Consider the following 26,345-nt stretch of genomic DNA (forward strand, 5'->3'; position numbering starts at 1 on the left):
TGTAAATGTATATACTAATCAGAATGTGCTAAGTTTGTATATTAAGTCAAAATGGCATATTGATCCTTTATCCTGGAAAAGGAATTGTTGCAATGGTACCAGGGATCAACCTCATAATATTTTTCATACCATGCAGTCTATGTATCATCCACCCATTTCATTCCTTTTTCGGACTGAATCAGTAGTAAAAGTATAAAAAAAAACAGTTGGTAATCTTCTACAGCCTTTACTGTACAATAAAATCTCAATTTAGGTGACCATTTGTGGGGTGTCTTCAAATTCTGAATTTATGTTATTTGTGTCTGTCAACATCCTTGACCATTTTTAACGAACAAACCATAGACTTAAAGACCATTAGTCCATTAACAAGAAATCAAGATTTAAAGATCATTAGTCCATTAAATAGAGATGAAACCCAAAATCCATTTCACAATTGTTTTACTAACAAGCAGAATTTACATATAACCTATTGCTAAATTTTGTCTGGTACTACCCAAGTAAAATCTTGGTCTTTTTTCATTGTCTTTGTGTTAACTATGATTGAGTAGAATGTAGTGTATTCAGTAAATTTGTCCTTTTTTGTTATATTTTGCTGAACATTTTTATTTCATTTAGCAGATTTGTACATAGAATCATGCAAGTAAGCCTAATTTCATATAGCAACATATATCTTAGCGACAAAATAGCCATTGTATGAATTATGTTTATTGAGCTTAAACATTCTTAAAATACATCATAATTTAAAACATTACTTAAAGGAGGTTAATCATGCATATCACTTTTCTTTACTTAAACATTATTTGTTGGGAATTTATATCTGTTATTCCTCCAGCAGGCTTCTATTCTAATAGAGTTAAACTTTACTCGTAATTAACAGGCTTTTTTAAAAAAATAAAGCTTGCTAGAACTGCATTTTTCTAAGTAGCATCAGAGGTGAAATTGAGTTTGTCTACTGCTGTAAAAATAAGGCTCCTGTAGCACCTTCTAGACTAATTGATTTATAATTGCATACTTTTGTGGTCTACAATCTACTTCATCTGTGGTCTACAAAAGTTAATGACATCATAATGTGAAGTCTTTTAGATCCCAGAAGATAGTTTGTTAACTTTTAATAATATGCGTAATAGACTTCCAAAAATTACTTTGGAGCCCGTATAAGTACTCCTCCTTTGTGCTAATTATTTAAATAGCCCTACATCAGTGCATATACCCAAGAAAAGATGGCACTACATTAAGAGTGTCATTAACTGTAAGGTTCCTTAACTAAGTGACATCTTTTTAATCAGGGTTATGTTCAAGCCTGAAAAATGACAGAGTTCAATGTATTGCAAAGAGGCACTGCCATCAATTGTGAAATAATGTATTTTGGATAGGATTGAGGATTTACTAATCTGAGACTTAAAAATTCCTTTGAAATACTATTTCCATTCCCATGTAAATACATTATACCAGCACATATCAGAGCATAAATATAAATGGCCATGTTAGTTCAATATTTGAATTTTCATTGTGGTCAACTATAAGCCTTTGGGTATTTATAAGCATGTGATAGAGGCAGAATTCATTCTTTCCCCTGCAATCAATAGGTATCAATGGATCTTGCAATTCTTTTATCTACAACATATATGTTTAAAAAAGAATAATTTCATACCAATCTCTTATTTAACTTCAAAAAATCTAGAAAGCCCAGAATATAATATGGAAATACAGATGCTTAACAATTTATTCATATTTATGACCTTTGTTGTGTCCCAGGGTCATGTGATCCTGGGATTCTGCTTCTTGACAAGCAGAATCAATGGGAAAACCAGATTCACTACACAACCAGGTTACTAACCTATCAACTGCATATGATTCACTTAACAACTCTGGCAAGAAAAGTCAGAGTTTTGGGGCAAAACTCACTTAATAAATATCTCACTTAACAAAAAATTTGGGCTCAATTGTGGTCATAAATTGAGGACTACCCATATTCCCTCTATCTGAAATAAAAAAGAAAATAATAGCAAGCAAGAATAACAGAAATAACAGGAAATGTGCCTGACTATTGATGTATTGGTTCAAATCAGCAGGTCTATTGTAAAATCAGTTGAGTAAATAACCAGGAATGTTTATAGTATATTTACAAGCACACACATTTCTTGACCTTTTATTTTCTAATCTCAATGCTCAATTCAGTTTTAGACTTCCTTACAATCTTTGATTTAATTTAGCACTTAATTACAGGAACTTCATTCCGTTCTGCTTTCATAGAATTAAATTAAAGGCACATCCCTTGAAATCCAAGATGCTGATACTTTTAAATCAGGGGTGTCAAACTGGCAGTCTGTGGCCAAATGCGTCACACGCAGGCCATGTCCACCACAGCTCTGTGCAGGGAAAAAATGTCACGTCATATGACAGCAATGTGATGCCATGAGTGTGACACCTGTTCTTTAAACAGAACACTGTTTCCTTTCACACAATCTTCATATTTTTTTAAAAGAGGATTATTTTCTCTTCCTCCCTGTAATACATTTCAAAGCAGACCTTACATACATTTTGTCTGGAGTGGAATATAAAATTGTTTTTCTTCATATATACAAATGACTTTTTTTAAAAAAAGAACTACCTCTTGAGTCACATCAATGTGTGACTGGCATTTTTGTTGTGCTTCTTGGAATAAATAGAGACTATCATCCCTTGTACTTGACTTACAAGTACAAGGGATAATAGTCAGTGGCTTACAGTGGCTGAAGTCAGCGGCTAAGACACTAAGCTTGTCAATTGGAAGGTCAGCAGTTCGAATCCCTAGTGCTGCATAACGGGGTGAGCTCCCATTACTTGTCCCAGCTTCTGCCAACCTAGCAGTTCGAAAGCACGTAAAAACTGCAAGTCGAAAAATAGGGACCACCTTTGGTGGGAAGGTAACAGCGTTCCGTGTGCCTTTGGCATTTAGTCATGCTGGCCATATGACCACGGAGACATCTTCGGACAGCGCTGGCTCTTCGCCTTTGAAACAGAGATGAGCACCGTCCCCTAGAGTTGGGAACAACTAGTACATATGTGCGAGGGGAACCTTTACCTTTACCTTACTTGACTTACAGTCCAGTGAAATAGGCCTACAGTATATTATTATAGTTGGTTGCACAGTCAGCCAGATGTTTAAACTGGAATTGGCATTCTTATCCAGATACCACATCCTACCCAAGGACGAAGGATAGGCAGATGTTATTGTCTAATAAGTGCTCCAGTCATTTTGGGATTGTCCCCAAGCAAGGGCACCTATTGTTACTATTGCTTTTGCTTTTTTCCCCACAGTTGTTCTATTTCTATTTGTGGGACTTCATGTTTTGTGATTTTCTCCAGTTCTTTCTCTTTTCTGCTATGTCCAGATACCACCACATACTGTACATTATCCATACTTTTTTGTCTTTTCATTTACAGTTGTTAAGTCTGGAGTGTTTTGGGCTAGTTGCTTGTCTGCTTGAATTCTAAAGTCTTTAACTTCTTCATTTTCTATTACTTTTGTCTGTTTTGTGATCCCACCAGTTCTTGTTTTCAGCAAATTGTATTTCTTGCGGATCTTCCATTCCACCATTGTTGCTACTTTGGCACGCAGTGGTCTGTAGTAAATCTGTACAATCTTCTTGCAGTAGTTAACTAGGTGGTCACCTGTTTCTTTAGTTTCCTTGCAGAGATGGCATTTTCTTCATAGCCTCTGGAAAACTAAAAGGGTACTATTTGGACTGCAAAAATCCATATCACCAATAGATGGCAACTCACCTCAGTTCTGTACTGCAGTTTGTGTGTGCAATTCTGGATGACCACTAGGTGGCAGAAAGTAATTCAGAATGTAATACAGAAAATAATACTAAATGATCACTCATTTAGAGATCATCTGAATTGTGCAGCCACAGTTCTGCGGAACAGTCAAGGTAGTCCTAGCGCTCACATCTTGCTAAACAGCAAAAGGGTTCTATTCAGAAGTATGTTTTTATTTCAGACAGGTATTCTGACTTCTGACTGGCAGTAGTCTTGATTGTTTGAGCTTTCATCTTTCACTAAAATTAACCATTCAAAAAGACTGGTGTGAAGAAGTGGATTAGAGTAGGCTTCACACAGCTGTGATTATTTATGTTTAATATACTTCACCAGCACAGCCTCGGTTTATGTGCCTAATCAGTGCTATAATGCAAGACCAACATTTCAAAATAAATTATTTGAAAGATCGGTTTTGAACGAAACTAATTGGCTGTGGTTTCCTCAAATAGTGCAATTCATTAACCAGTCTTCAGTATATCCCTAAGTAGGAAATTACTTAAACATTTCCATTTCCAACTATGTGGATCATTTATCTAGATGTTCCTCCCCCATATTCAGCACGACAGAATATAACCTATTTTGGCTTTTTGTCCTTCAAGTGTGCAAAGTGTGATTTAATATTACCATCAAGCATACGCATATCAAGTATTCCTTTCTGTATATGATTAAAAGCACCTGTTGCTTTAAATTTCTTCTGTCAATCCAAATAAGTTTAGAATGGAGTCAGTTAGTTGGTAAGTTGCTGGTATTAGGGTGGATTTGGGATAGGGATTTCCAATAAGCAACATTTTTTTAAAAAAAATGGGATACACTGAAATGTGTATTTTTTTTAACCTCTTACATTTATATTTACCGTAGATAATAATGGTAATAGATGACTTATTGGCTAAACTTCCCCAACATTATGTTATTTATCAGTTCTCATTCAAATAAATATTGTTAGCCTTCTATGGGAAGTAGATATATGCAAAATATTTGTTACTGTAAAAAAAATAGGCTAAGCAATAACTGTTTTGTATTATATACAGAATCAGAGCAGTGTGACATAGTAGTGAAGATGTTGAAATAGAGACAACCAAGCTTAAATCCACTCTAAGCCATAGAAACTCATTGAAGAAAACGTTGGGCCGGTCATTCTTTGTCAGATACAAATACACAGAGCTGTTCATCTCCAGGAAAATCTTGAAGTGGCGGGAGAAAGTGAAATATAAACATATGTCAGTCTTCTGAAGTTGTGCAGAACAGGAAACGGATTCTCCTAGAAGGTAGAACAAAGCTTTATTGGATAAACTATATTAACACACCTTGCAAATCTGATTACGTTATCTGATTTCTGGGGTTCAAGTAATGCTTCTGTCCTTCTATTTTTGGAAGGCCTTCTGAATACTGCTCTCAATGCCATCCCCATGACTGTCTATAATCTACCAAATTATCATCATATAGAAATTATCTTGGGCTTTATAAACAAACAAACAAACAAATAAATAAATAACTTTATTGTCATTGTACATGTATACACCCATACAACGAAATTCACTTAACACCCAAAGACCAGGTCCAACACACATAATAATCCCCAAACACACTCTCACTCACCACAATTCCCCACCCCTAAACCACCCAAACATCCACACAACAGACCAAGTAATACTGTCCAACAGCTCACTGATGGTGGCCCTTTAGTTCATTATTGAGTGCAATTATAGCTCTGGGATAAAAACTATTCATAAAACATGTGATATGAGTTTTAATTGTTCTGTATCTTCTGCCAGAAGGCAACAGTCCAAAAAGATTGTAAGCAGGATGGGAAGAGTTCTGAGAATGTTATGTAACTTTTTCAAACAGCGAGATTCGAAGATGTCGTTCAGGGCTGGTAGCTGGAGTCTGATGATATTCTGGGCAATTTTAATGGTTCTCTGTAGAGCTTTTTTGTCGCTACAGAGCTGCTCCCATAGCATGCAAGAATGCCGTATATACTGCCATATATACTGTATTCAATACTGTATTTATATATTGTATTCAACCATTTTCTTTGTCTAGTCAGTAGATCTAGCAGTTTTTCAGTTATAGACCTGTGCAAACACTACTTTAGAAACATTTGCACAGTTGTGCTAATGCCATATATTTTAAATAAATGAATTTAATAATTTACATTCAATCAATGTTTGATGTTCAGTTTGGGTGGCTCTTGAAAACGTCTATTCAGTGGCTAAGCTAAGACTTTGGGAGCTGCAACCCAAGCAAAGTTTCAGCTAGCCTTCTAACTTTGCATCATCAATTTGCTTACAAAATGGGTTTGCTTTCTTACTGTATTGTTTTATTTGAAAATCATATTTTATCTGAGTTCTGTTTTAAATATTCTTTTCTGAGTCTTAAATAACTATAAATTATAAGTTATGTTAATTATATTGTTCCTAGCTGGCTATTTTTTAATAGAAAGGCATGGAAAAATTGTTATGTAACAAATGAATAAAATATGAATTTTAACAATTATGGGTCTCAAGTGCTATTTCATTATAGCTCAGAGAATCTAGCTATATAAGGAAAGATATTCATTACAGTTAACAGTGAGATTTCAGATCTGGAAAACAGGCAACCAAAACCAAACCGCTTCCCTAAAAGGAAAGAGTATAGCATTATTTTGAGGAAAGAAAGAAAGGCAGATTAGAACAGATATAACTCTATAATATACAGTATAGTTTGTAAAATGTGGATAGAGAAATGTTTCCACCTCATCAATGTTTTCTCAAAAGCAGGGAGATCCAGGACTGATAGTAAGGAAGTTCAATTTACACTAAACATAAATAAATTATGGAATTAGTTGCCATCAAATATGGTGATGATCAGTCATTTAAATGGTTTGAAATGAATCCACCTGGTTTCCATAACTGTTGACAATTTGTTTCCTGAACGGGATTACCAAGATCAATATCTCAAGCTTCCTTTAACCCATATGGCAGATTTCCTATTTCTAATTGCAGTGATAAACTGTAGATTTTTTTAATTTGTTCCTTTCGGTTTTCCTAAATAATGAAGTATTGAAGTATCGAAATTAGTGTAAGGTCATATTTCTGAAACTCTAATATTTCTATTGCTCAGAACAGGTTTAAGTTGAAACTAAAAAAGGCATTCTACCTTATTGCTTATTTGTTGCTCTGCCTGATCTTCATTGAGAGGTTCATCTTTGATATGAAAGTCTTTTCACTATAAAGATTATATGCTCTCAAATGCTCTATCTTAGCCAAACCATAAATAATTATTCTGATCAAAATATGTTATCAAAGGAATTAAAGGAGAAATGCCCTTTATCAAAGCTATGTTTTTATTATTCCAAATTTGAAGCATTGTTTTAGTAAAATATTTTTCCATCTGTTTTATTTTAGAAACATGTTTTGAATGAAAAAAACCACTGATTTATAAACTTATTTGGCTCTGACATAATTTTAATTTGAATCCATTGTTTAGAAGAGTCTTCCATAGTAAATGGAATCATATGCCCTAACTATGCTGCTTGATAATATATTGAAAAATTGGACATGTCCCAGCCTCTCTTTTTCTAAGGTCTATATATAATTATTTTCTTTATTCTCAATTTTTTTTGCTTGAAAGCAGATGCTTTCTATTCTTTTATAGTTACCACTATTATTTGAAGCCTGTTCTGTAATTGCCACTGTAAGGCACTGAAATAAAGTTTACCATATTAATTTTACTAAGTTGTATAATATTTAATGATTTCCTGATAGGGAAATGATTTGCAATCAAGCCAGATTGATCCATATGATTAATTTTACCAATAATCACTTTTAGGCATATAGCTAACAGTTTAATATAAAGTTTATAGTCTGTACTAAGAAGTTAAATGGCCCTATAAAATGGCAGATTCTGAGAATTTTTCCCAACTTAAGAATCAAATTATCTTAGATTGTTTCCCAGACTCTGGTAAAGGATCCCATTGGATCCTTATGCAAAGTATTGCATGAAAGTAAAAAAATATGATATTAAAATTTCTTTAAATTCTTGGTAAAAAATCCCCTGACAACCCATCAGGATAGTACTGAAAACTTCAGAAAGTTCTGAATTGGAAAAATGAGATTTTATATATTGGATATCTTTTAAAATCAGTTGTGAAAATGTTAACCTATTTAAACCTATTGGTTATTTTTTATTGGTGATGGGTTATTTGTAGAATATAATTGTTGAAAGAGTTAAATTGTTCACTTATGCCTTTGGTTTTGGTCCCAATTTGACCATTACTTTTTTAATCGCATTAATATATTTCCAATATTGGGAATATATTCAAAAAATTAAATATTTTTTCTCTTACATTCTGTGTGTTTACATATTGTTATATACAATGTTAAATTCAGCACAGGAAAAGAAAAGCGAAAGGAATCCCCATCACTAATTTTAATATCACAAAAAGCATTAAGAGGAATGCAAGATAAGATAAATTATTAAATATATTATTGAAGGCAAATATCTACAAAGCAGAGAGCAGAAGTATTCCATTGTTCAGTTTGCCTTTCTTTGGAGAGAATAAGGCTTTATTTAGGCTTGTCTGCAATTGCATATAGAAGCGAACATACCTACGGTGCAAAAAGGTTGATGGATAAGCATAGGTTGCAGATAGTTGCAGACAGAACAACACACAAAACTCCCAAATCTGAATTACGTGTTGTGTGGAAATGTACATCCTGCAAGCTGATTGATTGATCTGGCTCCTTTTGAGAAATGGCAGAAGGCAAGCACATTCAAACAACGTATAAATGCAACAGCAACAGATGCATACGTTCCCTGATGTGTAATGACGTACGGGTCTAACCAAATCTTTAATTTGCACCTTATTATTTAATACAGCTTTTAAAAACTTTCAAAATTGGCATTCCATATTGAATGCTTATCTTGTAATTGTTCTCTGTTTTCTAAATTGTTCATTAGTTCTCCAATTTTGAAAGTGTAGAGTTAATTTAAGCTAATTCAAAATATTTAGTCATCACAGCATAATATACAAGTTCTTGCAAATTGATATAATTTGTTTTGCTACACTCATTAACCATTTACCCTAAAACGAATCTGTTGAATTAGTCAATATGAATGAGACAAGTTGTCTTGTTTTATGGAGAAAAGAAGACTTGTTTTATGGAGAAAAGAAGACTTGTTCAGCCCTTGAGCACCAGGATTTTATTAAAAAATGAAATAGTTTAGTGTTGAAGATATTAGTACTATATAAATTTCCATATATACATCTATATGCATGCATGCAAACTTAAATAATATCTCCTGGCTGCCAATGTTTTTTATCCATAGTTCAACAGTTCAATATTTTCCGTCACAAAGATGTGGTTAAAAAAAACTTTTGTCTCCAGAATTGCTGTCTTTTTATATTTTTAATTTTTTTTATTAGCTTCCAGATATCCTGTGACTCTGATAATTCAGGGTTCTGGATTTCATAGGAGCCCATGCATGTTCAGCAATATAAGTAATGGCTTTACTGCTGCAGATGTTTGTGCTTAGTGCAAGATTGCCTAGAGCAGCTAGTGTCATTAACTTGATGCAGGCAGAAAGATGATTCAGAGTATCCTCAATGGATGGATTACAAATGCCTGAATGGGTTATAACTTTGGACTATCCACTTGTTGCTGGGTAAATTCTTCATTTCCAGTTGTAGACCATTGGGTATGTCTTGATTGGTGAAAAGAAGGACTGAGGTGACATTATAACAGTGTTCTAATATTTGAGGGGCTGCCACAAAGATGAGGGGTGTCAAACTATTTTCCAAAGCACCTGAAGGCAAGACAGGAAACAATGGGTGGAAACTAATCAAGGAGAGAATCAACCTAGAACTAAGGAGAAACTTCCTAACAGTGAGAACAATTAATGAATGGAACAGCTTGACTTCAGAAGTTGAGAGTGCTTCAACACTGGAGGCTTTCAAGAAGAGACTAGACAGCCATTTGTCTGAAATGGTATAGAGATTATTTATTTATTTAGTTTGTCATGAGAAAACAAGTATAAGTATGAACATAACATATAAACATACAAGTATAAACAGGTATAAGTATATACATAAGATTTGGGGAATTAAATTAATTAAATTAAATTAAAGTTTTAAGGAATTAAAGATTCTTGGAGATCAGATCACCTCAAAGGTCCCTTCCAACTCTGTTATTCTATGACATCATTTCTATGAGACCATTGTCTAGAACTACTATCACCTGTTATCCTGGGATGAAAAGCTATGATCTTGGTGGATTTAGAGTGAAAGATTGGAACTATCAAGGAACTGTCATCAGTATTTCTTGAACACTTAATTCCTTCATGGGGTCTCCCTTTATTAATATAACTTTCTCCCAATCAGCTTTATAAACTTCATTTTCATTTTCTTTCTCTTCATGGTGGCATCTGAAGGAATTTCACATTTTAAGACATCTTCATTATCACTGTGTATTTCATACTTAACTTTACTCCTCTACCATAAAGATTGGTGACAATGCAGACAACTGCAGTCTATTCAGGGTCAACCTATTTTGTTATTACTTCTGCTTAGTTAGCTACTTGATTGTTTTTTTTTTTAATGTTATCCTATCTCAAGCTCTATTGCTTTTTAAAAATCAGGATAACAAGTATTATAGAAAATATAAAAAATAGGTTGTGAAACTTCTAACTAGGCAAGTATATATTGCACCATACACAATTTTTGTGTATTATTTTTCCCCCCATCCAAGAACCCAGAATGCATCTTCCATTTTTTTCTTCTATGGTTGCCCATGCTGATAAACAGACTACATTCAAATCATCTACACAGCCTCGTTTGTTTTCCTTTGAATGTATTTCCTACTAAATAAATGTAAAATTGCAGCCAAGGTTTCATTATTGTATTTGTGTACATGGGGCAGATTTTCTAAATTCCCTCTGGCCTGATTTTCAAGTGTTTGACATCCAAATTTAGAGACATGTTTTGAAAGGAGTCTAATCTCAGTTCAAGGTCAGATTTAAAAGAAAGGCTCAGAGCACATTTCTTTTGTGTCATCTCTGCCCATTTTGTCAGAAATGCATTGTGAGTTTTGGAGTGCTTTTGAATTCCAGTCCCAGTTGTAGAGGAAAATCTGAATATAATTATCAGGGGGTGTTAATACTTATACCCACTCAAAAAAAGGAGACAATTATGCCATTACACATATACACAATCCCCTAGGTACCTTTTGTTAATAGGTAGTTTGCAATGAGAAATGCTCTGAACGTTAATGATAAATATTTCAACATTATTTGCCCTTAAAGATCTTTTCTTTGAGAAGTCAGTGGTGCATTAAAATAACTGGATAGCCCTGTGTGGCAGTGATGGTGAAATTATAGGAGTATTTTCGTTTATGGAATTAATTAAATGAGAAAAACACTTCCCGCAATTCACCAAACCCCTCATGTATAAGAACGCTTCTGAGTAATACACTCAAAACAAGGGTACAAAGAAACATTTGACATTAGACAGATTAAAAACTGCAACTAAAAAACAATCACCCATCTCCTTCCATTTATGGCTGTATGGCTGTAACTTTGTTGCTTGTATCCTTACGATTTATATTGATATTGTTTCCTGATTGCTTATTTGTACCCTATGACTATCATGTAGTGTTGTACCTTATGATTCTTGATGAATGTATCTTTTCTTTTACGTACACTGAGAGCATATGCACCAAGACAAATTCCTTGTGTCGAATCACACTTGGCCAATACAAAAATCTATTCTATTCTATTACCACCACTATCACTCTTTCAACTTTGGAAAGGCCAATGAGAGAAATACTACAGCCCATAACTATGGTAAAAGAACATGTTTAGATAGACATGTTATTATTGTATATGGTACAAGAAATGGTACTATGGAAATTCTAGACCTATTAACACTCCAGTGATTTTGGACATGTTTAATATGCAGGTAGCATTTTTGGAGAAAGTGGGAAAATGTCACAGGTTTGTTTCATCAATGTTTCATGATGCTTGCATTTAAGAATGAATGTTTGCTTTCTGCAATGCTCTCAAATCTTCTACATTTTATTGCATACCTGCCACTTTTCCTCTTCTTCCTGTTATCCCTCTTCATTGAATTGTCTTTCTCTTAGAATTCCAATGCTATGGATAGCATTCTTTGTTGACTGATCTTGGGAAAAGAGCTCTATTGTACATCCCCACTCAATCTTTCCACTAATATTACATGTCTTGGTATGGTTTAGAGGAGACTCCAAGACAGTTAACATGATTACTCTTGCCTTGAAAAAAGTATCTCCCTTATTATAGCTGCTTATCAAGGTATCTCAGAAGATAAACTTTTTGATCTCATCATAGTCTTTACAGTCAAGAAATACACCCACTATTGATGTACCATATGTCTCTAATGCCACCTGACAATGTACATATCCTAATGGTAGGTCTTCACTATACCTGATAGTAAATGTTTAAATATCACTTAGCACATTCAATACTTTCTGAATTGAGATAGAATTTTATATTAATTCTTTATATATTATAACCTAGGGATCACATTTTCTGGGGTCTTTTGGGATCACTAAAACAGTTTCATAGCAGTTTTCACCTCTCAGTAAAAGATTTTCTGGAGCCTTAAATGAATTCTTAAAATCCTATTGTTTTAAGGCCTCAATACTTTTCCAAGGTTTTAAAACTTTTCTGTTTTCTCATTTTTAATTGACTGTGGTAAGAAATCCAGCTTATTTTCTCCAAGTAACACTGGGTATTTTCCATTTCCCTCTCAGCTTATGCTAACTATATTTTTCCTATGTGTATTTGTGGGAGATATATTACAGCGAAAGGAACGATAGAGCTCAAAATAATTCTCCTGTCAGAGGTATGAAACCAACCTCTGTCAATTGAAGAAAAGTGATTATGGCTCTACTCTAATGGAAACAAGCCTCAGTGCACACGTAACACTATGATTTTTAAAAACTGAAACCGAACTGAAATCTTAATACAAGTTCCTAATAAAATATTAATTTTAAAGTAATTTTAAATAATGTATTACTGGAAAATATTAACCTTCTGGAGCTCTGTGGAATAGATTTAGTCCAGTCTGGTCTCCAAAGGAAGATTATTCTGTAAAATAGTGTCACCAGAAGAAAATATAGTCCTTGTTAACAACCATAATTGGGAATGATAATTAAGCAAAGTGGTCACTAAATGAAACTGTATCTGGGATTATGAGTAGTGAAAGCAGAAAATGCAAGCTTTGATTGTACAGTTACTTTTTTATCACCATCATAATTACAAAAAAAATCACTTTATGTAATTAAGACAAGGCAATCCCTAAAAGAGGATAATCTCTACCACTTCTAAGCTCCCATATACCTCGTTTTTTGTAATTCAGAAACCCTTAACGTATTCAATGAAACAGGTAAACTATATGGGCTATTTCTATGTCAGGAATCAGTTCAGCAAATACCTAGGAAACTACCACATTGGACCTGGCAACCTATTGGAAGCCAGTGAGGTACTTTCAGTGAGGGTGACGTGACTGAAGTGCTCTCACTTGCTAGCATACAGGAAGCTTCCTTTTTATCGATTGCAGTCTCTGAGGGGTATTCAAAGATAAGCCAGTGTAGAACATGTTTTGAATGTGGCAGAAGAAATATTCATGAAAAGAAGTTAAATGCATATCCTGACTCCACAAAATTGTTTTTAAAGAATGTCAGTGAGGTCTTTGATGCAAAACAGTTACATGAATTTCTTGGCCTTAAAAGTTTATTTTATTTATTTTATTTAATTTGTCAAACATGTATGAGAAAACAGGTATAAGTATTAACATGGACATGAACACAGGAAATGAGTACGAATAAATGGAGCCAGACAATGCCAATGTGTAAGACAGAGCATTTGTTGGTTGAGATTTGAAGTTGTCAATTGTTCGATCATTCTGACACATAGTCAAGGTCACTATGTAGGGCAGCAGTATTGTCAGTGGTGTTAAATAGCTTTATGTTATCAGTGAAGAGGATGCAGCTGCTTATAATATGATCGCAAAGGTCATTTATGTAAATTAGAAAGAGAGTGGGTCCTAAAACGCTGCCTTGGGGGCCACCGTTGTTAACTGGTGCAGGATTTAACAGTAACAGGAAGGGATCTTGGAGGTCACCTAGTCCAACCCCCTGCTCACCCAGGAGACCTGTACTAGGGATTCGAACCACCGAACTGCTGACCTTTATGATCGACAAGCTCAGTATCTTAGCCACTGAGCCACCTAGTCAAGGGCACTCCTTACTTTGACTACTTGTTGCCTGTTTGACAGGAATGCAGCTATCCAGAAATGCTGTAAGAGCTTAGTTTTAACAGTAGTTTGCCATGTACCACTGAATCAAAAGCTTTGCAGAAGTCTATGTAAATTGCATCTATTGCTTTATCCTGGTCGAATTGTGTAGTCCAAATGTTTCTGCAGTGTAGGAGTTGCAGATTACAGGAAATTTTTTCCTGAAACCAAACTGTTTGTTAGAGAGTAGGTTGTTTGTCTCTAAGTGGAGGGTAATGGATTGGTTTATAATTGATTACATGACTTTGCAGGAATCAATTATAAACTCCTTTTATTATATTATAAATTAAAATTTCCTCTAATGCATTGATATTGCCATGTTTGGGAAAGTTGATGCAATTATGCAGATGGTTTCTTTCTACCTGAGCACTATGGTTAAAATCAAGGTAGAAACGGGCATCCATAGGGGGTAAAATATGTTCTTCATGATGCAAAATGTATGTCAGTCTGCTCCTTACATACTTTCATAGAGGATTGTTAAAGGGCAGGGCTTCCTCATCCCACATATTTCATCATTTTAGTGTCATGGCGGTTAGAAATATTTGCTTATGTCTAGAAAGTGAGGTTTTTTTGTATTGAAAATAGCAATACATTTCAATTGCCATGCTCTGTACTTTCCAACCAAAGTCAACAATGCTTCCTGCAGATTTGAGCAAAAAATGAAAGAAACTAAGTAATGGAATCAACTAAGCCCATTTTGAAGAATGAGAAAAATGTGCAAAATTAAACTTCATTTTCAGAACTGAACTAATTTGAACATTGCAAGCGTCTTTGCTTTTTTTCCTGCTTTTGATACTTTCAAAAAAATGTATGATTGTCATAATATATTTGTATGCCCCTCAGATTGGAGCAGCCTATAGGTAACATAAATAAAATAAAAGTAACAGTATAGTATTCAAATTCAACAACATACTGTATGTAGTCATATTTTTAAAATTACAACATGAACTAATATGGAAAAAAACTATCACTTTAAAGAGACAATTTTGAAAGCAATGTATTTTGGATGGACAAAAATATTAACTGAAGGATGGAATAGCTGTTAAAAAAACCTATTACCAGCAATTTGTTAGATCTGAAGAGTTGAAAAAGCCAATTAATATTTCTGCCCCCCCAAGGGCTGGACTTTCTTTGAAGGTTAATTATTGTATTGTATTTGCAGTTAAGGATTTGGTGGTGGTTGTTTTTGGTTTTTGGATAAGGTTTATAGAGATTACTTTGAAGCTGGTCTACTGAAATCTAATTATCAAACAATAATGCTACTTTATTAATATGCTTCTATATAGATCATTAGCAGCACCTTGTGAAAATAATATGACCTTGTTCCTCCACACAGTACATTCCTAACTTGCACTAAAGAAGAAACTTAATTTGCTGAAATAATTTTGTCATTATAGTAGGGGATGTTTTTACCTTTGATTAAATTTGCAATTGGAATTTCAACCAAATGTTTTTGAATAGACTCTCAAAATCATTGCATTGTCATCTTGTTAGAAAGCTAAAACTCTTTATGCTTTTTTTTTTTTAAAATGGGTTTGGTGTTTAAAATTGTTCTTTCTTTTTTTCTCTCTTTTCTACATAGGGTCAACCTGGTCCTCAAGTAAGTATCATCTTATGTTATTATTGTTAGTGAAAGAGAATGGAAAACAAAATAATGCAGTGTAGAAAACTAGCGCACGGGTGTCAAACTCACCATGTCACATTGCCATCACGTAATGTATTGTGATAATTTTTCCCTTCGCAGAGCTGGATGGGCGTGGCCTGCATGTGATGCATCGGCCCGCTGGCTGCCAGTTTGACACCCCTGCAATTTCAAACTCTTTTTGAAAGATCCCATATCATGATTTTCTTTCCCCAACAGGTACAGTACAGGGGTGGGTTGCTATCAGTTTGTCCTGGTTCAGGTGAATGAATGTCGCCAGACATCATCAAAGACACTCTGCGCATGCACAGAAGTGCCATGCGCTCGCAAAGTGAACAAGCGCACCCGCACGCTTCCAATAGCAAACTGGTAGCACCGGGATTTGAATCTTACTACTGGTACAGTAGTATGTGCATACATTGGAGTGCACTGGAATTCCATCTTCCCAACCATTTTCCCTATATTTATAGAATTTTAGGGTTACCTACAGTTGCTTTTGTCTTTCTATTGTTTCCAATCATAAAATCCAACTAGGATAATTATTACAAAACCATGGAGCAGACAAATAAGCTCAATTGGGCTACATTTAGATTGCTGTTAACTGGCACAATAATAACATGACACAGTAAGCCATATTTATTTTCCAGAACAAATGGGCCCCCATATGTTTTGAATTCTATCAGCTGCTTGATGAGATAATACTTTTAAGAATGTATTGCTAAATGACAAATGCCTCTGAACTAAGGTTTAAAACAATGTCACCTAACTTTGAACTAAGATAAAGTATCTTAACAAATGTATTACTAGAGCTGGTTTTCATTAACTGCTTATTAATCATATGTTAATAATGCTGCCAGAAACCAGGAAACCTTTAGTTATTTAAGATAAAATTGGCCACTTTGATTAATTATTTGAAAGCCTGAGAGTTATGTCTGCTTTATTTAAGTATAGCACGAGCCTTGGTCTTAATTAAATAAATATGATCTCATCTGAAAGAGAATATATTTGAGCACATTCAAGAAAGGTGTTGAGAAATAATTGTGCAGAATTTGTAAAGCTTTTAGTAGAAAAACAGAACAGGGGAAGAAGTGATCACACCATACTGTTAAAAAATTATTCATATAAGCTGTGACTTGTGATGATAACAGTACTCTTGAAACATGGCTATGGCTACTTCAGCTGCTTCACCAGCCTTGAGAATAAAATCATATATGAACATTTATTATGACGTGTAAGTTCCATTGTACTCAGTAACAAAGCTTGGTTAGTAACAAAGTAACAAAGGGAAAATGTTAGTACAGAATCAAAGGATCCTGAATTCAATTTTTTAAAATGTTCATATTTAAGTATCTGACCTTTTCTGATTTTTTTCAGCAATATGTTTTCTATTAAATATCTTTCGTTGTATAAAAAATTACTTCTTGATTATATTCTTGGGGTTAAGCCATTTCACATTACTGGTGGGGAAAAGTTTGTGTTCTCTGGCTTACATTATGAGGTAGTTGAATGGAGAAACTTTATATAAACAACAACAAAAAGGAACTACAGTGTGTTAAATTAGTGCCAGAGCAAGGAATTCTGCAATTATTTCTTCCAGTTTTCATTTAATTTTATGAAAGATAATTATCTTTTAAAACATTTCCAAGAGAACTTCTGATAAGCACTTAGAAGTGGAATGTATTCTTACACTTATATAGTTATGATATATTAATACCTTATCCTTCATTGTGCAATCATCTGTCCAATAGTTGAGATAACCATTGCTCTGTAGCCTCCCTGGTTTTTCATATTTCCCAGGAGAAACCCTTATGAGAGAACTTCTCCTTTAGACATTTCAGTATTGATCTTTATACCAGTATGAAGGGATAATATTGCACTTGAGAATTTGTTGGGAGTTTTTACCTATGCTGAAAAATTCTGGGAAATCAACTACCTGATTTCTCTGTCCAAAATGTAGAGCAAAATTTTTGAAAGACATTTTGAATGGCTAAGTCGGTTTCAGGCATTTTCTCCTTTTCCTCTCTTTTCCTCTGCAAGTACTCCTTCCCAGAATTTCTGACATAATGAAGTCTTGGTACTGATATTAATCCCTTTCAACCAATCCTTTTCTTATTAGAGCTTCCCTATAAGAAGCTAAATAAGGGACGTGGTAGCTCAGTGGTTAAGATGCTGAGCTTGTCGATCAAAAGGTTGGCAGTTTAGCGGTTCGAATCCATAGTGCCGCATGACAGGGTGAGCTCCCATTACTTGTCCCAGCTTCTGTCAACCTAGCAGTTCGAAAGCACATAAAAAATGCAAGTAGAAAAATAGGGACCACCTTTGGTGGGAAGGTAACAGCATTCCGTGCGCCTTTGGTGTTTAGTCATGCTGGTCACATGACCACAGAGACGTCTTCGGACAGCTCTTCGGCTTTGAAACAGAGATGAGCACCACCCCCTAGAATCGGGAACGACTAGCACATAGGTGCGAGGGGAACCTTCACCTTTACCTTATAAGAAGCTAAATTGAACTGTGCTCTTAGCTCCTTATCATCAAAGCAAGTATTAACTGTTATCTTTGGTTGCTTATGTGGATATATGAAGACAAAGCAAGATACTATAACTCTGACATATTGGCTCATTTTAGAACTAATACTAAAGCTTTTATTCTAATACTAAGGAAGTTCTTATTTATCAAATCACTTTCTAATTTGCAATCATTTTGTCTCTTATATACGAGATTCTGCTGTTACTCTCAGTACTTTTTTTTTTGAGATAGGTTAAGCCAACAAATATTGTTTGCTGCAAGATGTTCCAGTAATGGCCATGGTTAAAATGGCTTTAAATTTGGTTATCCAATCAAATTTATCCATATGTTGACACTGATCACTATGCTAAATCAGACATTACATGTTGCTCAATATTTATCTAAATATGTTTGTATATGCATTGACACTGTGACAATTCTGTATTTATTTATATATAAAGAAAGAGAAAGTTAATAGAGTTATATGAAAGATATATTAGAATTATAATAAATTAAAATTATGTCTAATATAATCTAACAATTCAAAAATTATAATGAAGGTTGGATTCTGTAAGGAAATCCTTTTGGAGCCAACATAATTTACTTCAAGGACTTACGAGGGCTGCATTTTATAAGGCGTTAAACTCTACATTTACATCATGAAGGAACTTTAGCTGCTAAAGTTTAGTGTAGTTGCTTAAGGACTTTCCAGATCTTTTGGATTTGTGTATTCTGGTATTTTTATGAACGCTCGGTCTTGGAAATCACTTCTGTCTAAAACTGGAGAACTGCTGGTGGGCATTGTAACTAACATAGCAATAACCTAGCTTAGACTAAGAACGTTTCATAATATGTGATACTTTGAAAGTACTGATTGATGTTGCAAAAATATTACATTGAAAGATGGATGGGCAAAGTCTTCTGTTAATGGCAGAAACTTTTTCTCTAATCTTGTTTCTTTTTTTAATGAACCTGTCACATATCGATAAATTAATTAAAATAAGAGAAAGAAATAAAACAAAGGAAAACAAAATTTGGGAAAACTAGGGCATGGATATGTATAAATTTTTAAAGAGAAATACATCAAGATTTCTAAACATCAATATTCAGTATTTTCAGTCCCAAATCTCTCTTTATAAACTAAGATGGAAAAAGCTTATGAAAGATTTAAGACCAAATCTGAATAAAACAATCCTTCATTTAAGTGTTTTTCAATTCTCTTTTTTGGTCACATTAATTTTTCAGCCACACTTCTAAATAATTTTGAGCGAAAGACAAATATAGATAAGCTTTCCAGTATTTTGCTATGGTAAACCTAACGGAATCTACATTGAAGTTTTAACCACTTCTCTTGCAAAGTATATTGACCTAGATTTATTTCAATGATAAAATCTCTGATCCTAAAAAGCCTTCCATCTTCCCAGTCCTAGTCCCTCCCTAGTCCCATTATTGGTTGCCTTTACTTGCATATTCAAGTAATTTGGATCAGTAATTGTTTCCTCCTCTACCAAATATTTCAATGTAATTTTAGTTGTGAAATTATAATAGTAGATATTTATTGATTGAGAACAAAATTGATTTAATTTTTTCTTTTGCATTTGTGGATAAGACTTGGGAGATGCAGAAAATATACCTGCAGTAGGATTTATTCTAAGAAGCATTCCTTGAACAATTTGCCAAAAAAATAAATAAATAAATAAATAAATAAATTGAATAGTTAGCAGTCTTTGCTTGTGACGATTGTCATACTGATGACAACGATCTCGTCTGCAGCTCTGAGAAATCTTGGTGATCTTGATTCAAGTTCTAACCAGACATTATCATTTTAGCATTTTGGGATTAGTTTGGGTAAGCTAGGGGTCAACTCTGAAGTGAACCTGGCTGAAGCCATCTTGTGCTGCCTCATAGTTGCCTGAGAGAGGGAAGAGAAGGAGGAAATAGATAGCCCAGCTTACAGTAAAAATTAAAAGTTTTCCTGTAGGAACCAAAGTCATTGTAACAGGTGGCTGGGGAAGGAGGAGAGGAGCCTGCCATTTTTATTCATTGGACAATGTGACTGATGACACTGGGAAGGGGAAAAGTTTTGCTCTTTTAATTAGGTGAAAACCATAGGAATTTTTAGAGTTGGTTTTCACTTGCTGTGCTGACATGATATATCCAATAAAGATATTCTTTGAAGAATCTACCTGCCTTGGAGTCCTGCTTTCAATGGGTATGTTATTCGGAACGCTGACACTAAGATTTATAAATGGTAATTTGATTTACTATATCTAAAAGTGTCTGCTCCTAAAAAGTCTTCTATGTTCTAATTATTGGCTACATTTAACTATATTTTCAAGAAATGTGAGAAAAAGGCAGGAATTCGAACCTTTCCAAATATTTTAATGTAATATGTAGTTATGGAATTCTAATGGATATTCATTCATTCATTCATTCATTCATTCATTCAGAATAAATAGTACTCCCCTAACTAATGAAGAAGATTAAGATTTACAATTATAGTGTCATATTCTAACATGGTTTTGCTTATATTGTATGATTTGTTTGGTGCTAGGTTTAATTGTTTCTGTATAAATGAAGAGAGAATTCTATGCTATAAGAGAACCAAGTGATAACAACAGGATTCAAAATGTTTTCAATGTTTTAGAGGTAGAATTTAAGAAAGAATATTTTTTTCCAAAGCAGCTCTTCTACCAAACAGTAATAAAGGAAGAAATTGCATTGCTCATAAATTACTAAGCAAATTACTGTGCACAAGAGGGGGTGTATGATTTTATAAAGTATTTTCTGTATCTTCTGATACATTAAAAGTACTGAAAATAATGAACTATGACTTCCATTTGATTCTTTTTATTATACAGATTTTCTTACAAATGGCTTTAAAGAAAACCAGTATTAACAATAAAGTGAATATATAGATTATTCTAGACTTACTGGGTCTTTTAATTAACTTTTTGCTTCAAAGAAAATGACTTTTGTTTTTCAAATTATAGTCTTTTCAATAATCCAATTAAATTGCCGGAATTGTGAAGCAGAACACTACTATAGAAATTCTGCCAAAGTGTTCAAATAATGTAATACATTATTGTATGCTATGGCAGTAATAAAGATTGAGTTTTATTTGTCATTTGGAAAGGATTTATTTTTGATTCTTTGGGAATGTTTTGTAAATGTAAAGATTTTCCCCGTTAATATGAAGCCAAGGCAAAATATTCCATATAGCATATGAGTTCACAAAATTGCATGTCAAAATAATTCTGATTCTAATTCAAACCACTCTATACTGCATACACATACCCATTCCAAATATATTGCTTGTGCTAAGTAGCTGGAAAATACAATTGAACAGCACAAATTAATTAAAAAATATGCACAAATTGAATTTTTTTATTCAGATTAACACTACAGTGCAGCAGTAAAATCAGAAAGAAACAAGAAACAAGTACATCTAACAAATAATTTCCTGAAATTTAAAGTAGAGATGCAGAATTTCCTTCAAATGATCTCACTGATCTTTGAATGGCAAATTTAGGGTGATATTCTACCCTGTTTTCCCCAAAATAAGACATCCCCTGATAATAAGCCCAATCAGGCTTTTGAGCGCATGGCAATAAGGCCAAGCACTTATTTTAGGGTTGAAAAAAATATAAAACAGGGTCTTATTTTCGGGAAAACACGGTAAAGAGGTTAGGATGGAATGCATTTTCTAAATGCTTATTTGCAGTTTCTTGTTTCTTGTTAACGGTTTGGTATTGTATTCAAACTGTAGTAACTAATAACTAAACTATTGTTAATTTAGCATGGATCTTCTGTATGGGAAAAGATAGCCCTTAAACCTCAGGAATCTCAGTGCTTTTCTGGTTAAAAAAAAATCACTTATGGAAAATAGAATTTCAACCAATGCAAAAACCAGTTTGAAAAACCTTTCACACAAGTTCATAGCAAGTTGTACATGATAATACATTTATCTGCACTACACTCAACAGCTAGAACTGAAAAATGCAGATGCTCGTATGGTTTGTACAAACAAAAATAACCAGCCAGTTATCGGGGGGGAGGGGGGGAGGATTAACAGCAGCTTTTTCTAAACTTTAGTTATTCTGTCTTATTTCTACAGAAACCTTGTCATTAATTATACAAAGGTTCATTTCAGTAAAAAGGCTATATGGTCCCATCCCCCACCCATAGGCTGGCAAGACATAATTAGCAAGCAAGGAAATTCTTGTTTCAGTATGTGAAATTCCTCTTTATCCATAACTCAAAGACAAAGGATAAGTATTGGATGCTTATAAATGTGCTAGCTCCAGATCACTACCATTGGCAGTCTTACAATTAAAGGGTCAATGTATACTAATTAAAGGACCTTCCCTTACAAAATAAGTCAACCTATGTCACCATGCACAATGCAGTTTGCAGAAAGGCACCACATGCTTATGAAGTTAATGGGAAGCAAAAGAATTGCTCTCCTTTCTTCCTGTTGCTATTGCTATCATCATGTTTCTTCCTCCTTGCGGAGAAGAAGTAGGGCATACAACAAAAGCAACAGGATCTGAAGATAGATTTCTACAGCAGTACCCTTTGTTGTACAGGTAAGCACAGACTGACATACAGTATTATTTCTCTGCAAAGTAAATGCTCCTATGGGGGACTGTCAGTTTGAGATGGAAAATTAACCTGAACATGCAGAATGGAAGAAAAGCTAAATCAACCTTTCTTAATTGTTTGGTATCACAGATCCAACCTAGGAACACTTATTTGCTAACCTTTGGCAATGACCGCAGGTTCATGTGGTTTTTAGTGACTAGACTTAACATTTTGAAGCATAGTCTGTGTAGAGAATTTGAGAACTTGATGTGGAATTTCATTGTTATGAAATTCCCTTATGCTTTTAACTGGCAGACAGTTAAAGTGAAAGGAAGTCAATAAGAGATGGAAAAGCAGAAAAGTGAAAGGCTTCTCAGATAGGGAAGAAAACTTTTTAAAAGAAACAGTAGTGGCATTATTCTGGGACTTTTCAAATTCTGCAGAAACTTCTCATACTTAATACAGCAAGCCTACATAAGAATTCTTATTGGAATAAAACTGCTATTAGGAGTGTAGAAAGACAGTGTAGTTTCTGTTAAACGCACTACAGTTTAAATGCAATGCTTATTTTTCCTGATTTTCCCCCTGGCTTAATACAATTTTAACCAACAGAAGAGAATATTTGTAGCTCAGGGTTGATCTATGAAGTTCTCGATGGTCTTTGAGTTTGGTTAAATGTCTGTGAAGATTCTCAATCTTCCAGGTGTCGCAAAGGTGATTTTTTTGGGGGGTGGGTGGGTTATGTTTGGTTGTTTTCTTGCAAATGTTTCATTATCAAGTATTATCAGTGATAGAACAGAGAAGGGTTTAAAAATTTTAACTTTGAGCTTTTTTGCCATGAAATATTTGCTGTTAACACAACATCTGCTGTTCTGCTGTGAGAAACTTTGGCTCTTGATACAATTCTTATCCTCTTTGGAAGAATTATTCATTGAAAGCCTGACAATTGAAACTATGGTGCCACATAATACCATCATTATGTGTTAAAGACTCCTTGGCTGGAGCAGAAAAAGAAGAATCCAATGGACTAGTAATATTCATGGGTAGCTATGAAGCAGTCAGCCATTTAGAGCAGTTCCTGTGTTATATAAGTTTGACTCGGCACAGGTGGCTATTGACTCTGATACTGGACAGATGGAGCCCAGCCTTCCCTGTGCATAGCCCTAAGGCAGATATCAGTTAAAAACAGCAGCTAATTGTATAATTATTGTAAAGAAAAGGTTCAGCTCCATTAATGAGTTAAATATGAAGGCTCTTGGTGTAAAAAGAGATGTCTCAGGCTTCTATCTTTGTTGGAGATGGTTTCTTGTCATTATACCAAGCTTCCTCTGGTTTTCTGTTCTGTAAACTATTGGACTGGTTCCTATGAATTCCACTGACTGGATTTTTTTGCCCAATAATTCGTGATACAGGTTTTCTTTTCTTGGCTGATACCATAAACTATCTTGCTGAGATTCCCATTTAAAGCTTTCAGAAACTTCATGAGCCATCTTCTGAGACTTTCAGTTGTTTACATATTATAGCAATATATGATTTACAATCTACAGTGTGAGTATTATCTCTGTGCTGCTGTGTTATATTGATTTATGGGTAAGACAATAACCTCCAAGACTTCCAGTTACTGTTTAACTTTACCTGCTCTCATTTGTACCTTGAAACACCAGAGCTTTTAGGTTTCATCTAGCAATAAACCCTAATAAATCCCTTTATGGAAAGGAAATTATTAGTGTATTGGAAAGAGAATTCCCCGTCACCAGAATATAAGAATGTTTAATATAAAGGAACTCTCAAAATCTAAATTGCTTTATTGAAAATTTTAAAAGACATCCTCTTTCTAGCTTTCCCATTCACTCCACATACTGTAACATAATGCAATTCAAGTTAAATATTTTGCAGTACCTTCAGTCTCGAGGGGGTATATGTAAGCACATGCTTATCTGTCTCGTTGAAATTAACAGGATTTCAGCATGTTTAACTTGGTTGAATTGAATTGTAGCCAGCATTTGTAAATGATTTGTAATTCATTTATATTGTATTTGAGACCTCAACCCAAGAAGGTGATAATCTCACAGCTTGCAAATTTGCAAGATGAGAAAGAATATTGAATCCTTGGGGATAATTTAAAAACATATCACATTGCCTTACAGACTCCTAAATTTTGCATCTTTCCCCCTTCAAAATTCTGTGGGTGCTATTTTACCAACTAAAGTCCTTTATTAAATATTTCCAAGGAAAACAAAACATAACCTATATTTTGGAGAGAGAGCTTGGTTATGTTTTATATCACCACTACAGTAATTTTGGTGCCTTTGGGGAAATACCTTACACAACTATTGCTTTGTATCAACAGTTTACTACTACTTTTGCCTTGCAGACTATTTATGACTTTATAGAAACAATTTATCACGTCCTTTACAATCCGATTTTATAGTGGCATTTGTAGATACAGAAAGGGGAAACATAATTTTTTTAAAAAAGCTTTGTAGCATATAGTGGGGTAATAAAAAAATAATAAATGGGAAGAATCTGCTCTGAAGTAGGAAATTGCACAGAGGAAAATTATCCTGTTTGGTGTACATGATAAATGCTTTCTATTTTAATATAGGGGCGACAAACCACAATACTAAAATTCATGTAATTAATTAAAGAAATTAAAATCCTCAAGCCTGTTAGGGTAAAAACGAGGAAGTTCTTTAAAAAAAGGAAAAAAGAAAAGGACAACTCACTTGTGCTGTTGAAAAACAAAACAAGACAAAAACCCTATCTGACAATCCTTTTCGATTATTAAACACCAAGTTTGGAATGCAGGAGTCTTTATTTTTAATACAAAATAATAACAATATTTTATTTGGCACGCTCCAGTATTCAGAATACTTTCACACACTTGATGGAATCCAGTGTTGTGTGAATAGTTTTTCTCATACTTTCCTCCATTACCAATGTAGTGACAACATTTTCCTTGGCAGCCTGAATAAAACAATTCAGTTCTGTGTAGTTCATTTCCTGTGTCATTTCTCCTTATATTTATATATGAATTAGACGCTAAGCCTGAAAAAGAATGGCTTGAATCAGTGGGATATAGTAGCTATCTTGTTGGAATAGAACTGAGGAGAACCAGTTTCAAGTCCATTGTTAGACATGGAAATGTATTGAATGTTAAGTTTCTTTCGGCCGACATATTACACAGGTTTTTGTAAGTGTAATATAGATGTAATAAGTATATGGTGAATTCATCTATAAGTCAAATTCATAATTAGACATGAACTGCAAACAATTGTTTGTGGCATCCATGGAAGCAATATTTAGATGGTCGTGCAAATTCAACATAGATGGCCAGTAGCCATACTGAGGATCCTGGATCTGCGCACCTTCCGCTGCGCTCTAAAGACCTTTTTATTTCACCAGGCGGGCCTGGCCTAACTTTCTCCCTCTTTTTAAACAATTTTAATATTTTAATATTTTTAATATCTTTTAATCTTCAAAGTTTAAATCTGTTTTAAA

General features: G+C 34.1%; 1 protein-coding gene across 1 annotated transcript in view; it reads left to right on the forward strand.

The window, feature by feature from the left end:
• COL25A1 (collagen type XXV alpha 1 chain) overlaps window positions 1-26,345 on the forward strand; it is a 293,688-nt gene that overhangs the window by 165,377 nt on the left and 101,966 nt on the right. The window contains exon 5 of the mRNA XM_070949158.1: window positions 15,696-15,713. Within this exon, the coding sequence (XP_070805259.1) occupies window positions 15,696-15,713 (18 nt within the window). The remainder of the gene's footprint in view (window positions 1-15,695; window positions 15,714-26,345) is intronic.

The sequence above is a fragment of the Pituophis catenifer genome, unplaced genomic scaffold (genome assembly GCF_029215685.1).
Source record: "Pituophis catenifer annectens isolate HBS135680 unplaced genomic scaffold, rPitCat1.0.hap2 SCAF_8, whole genome shotgun sequence".
Taxonomy (NCBI): domain Eukaryota; kingdom Metazoa; phylum Chordata; class Lepidosauria; order Squamata; family Colubridae; genus Pituophis; species Pituophis catenifer.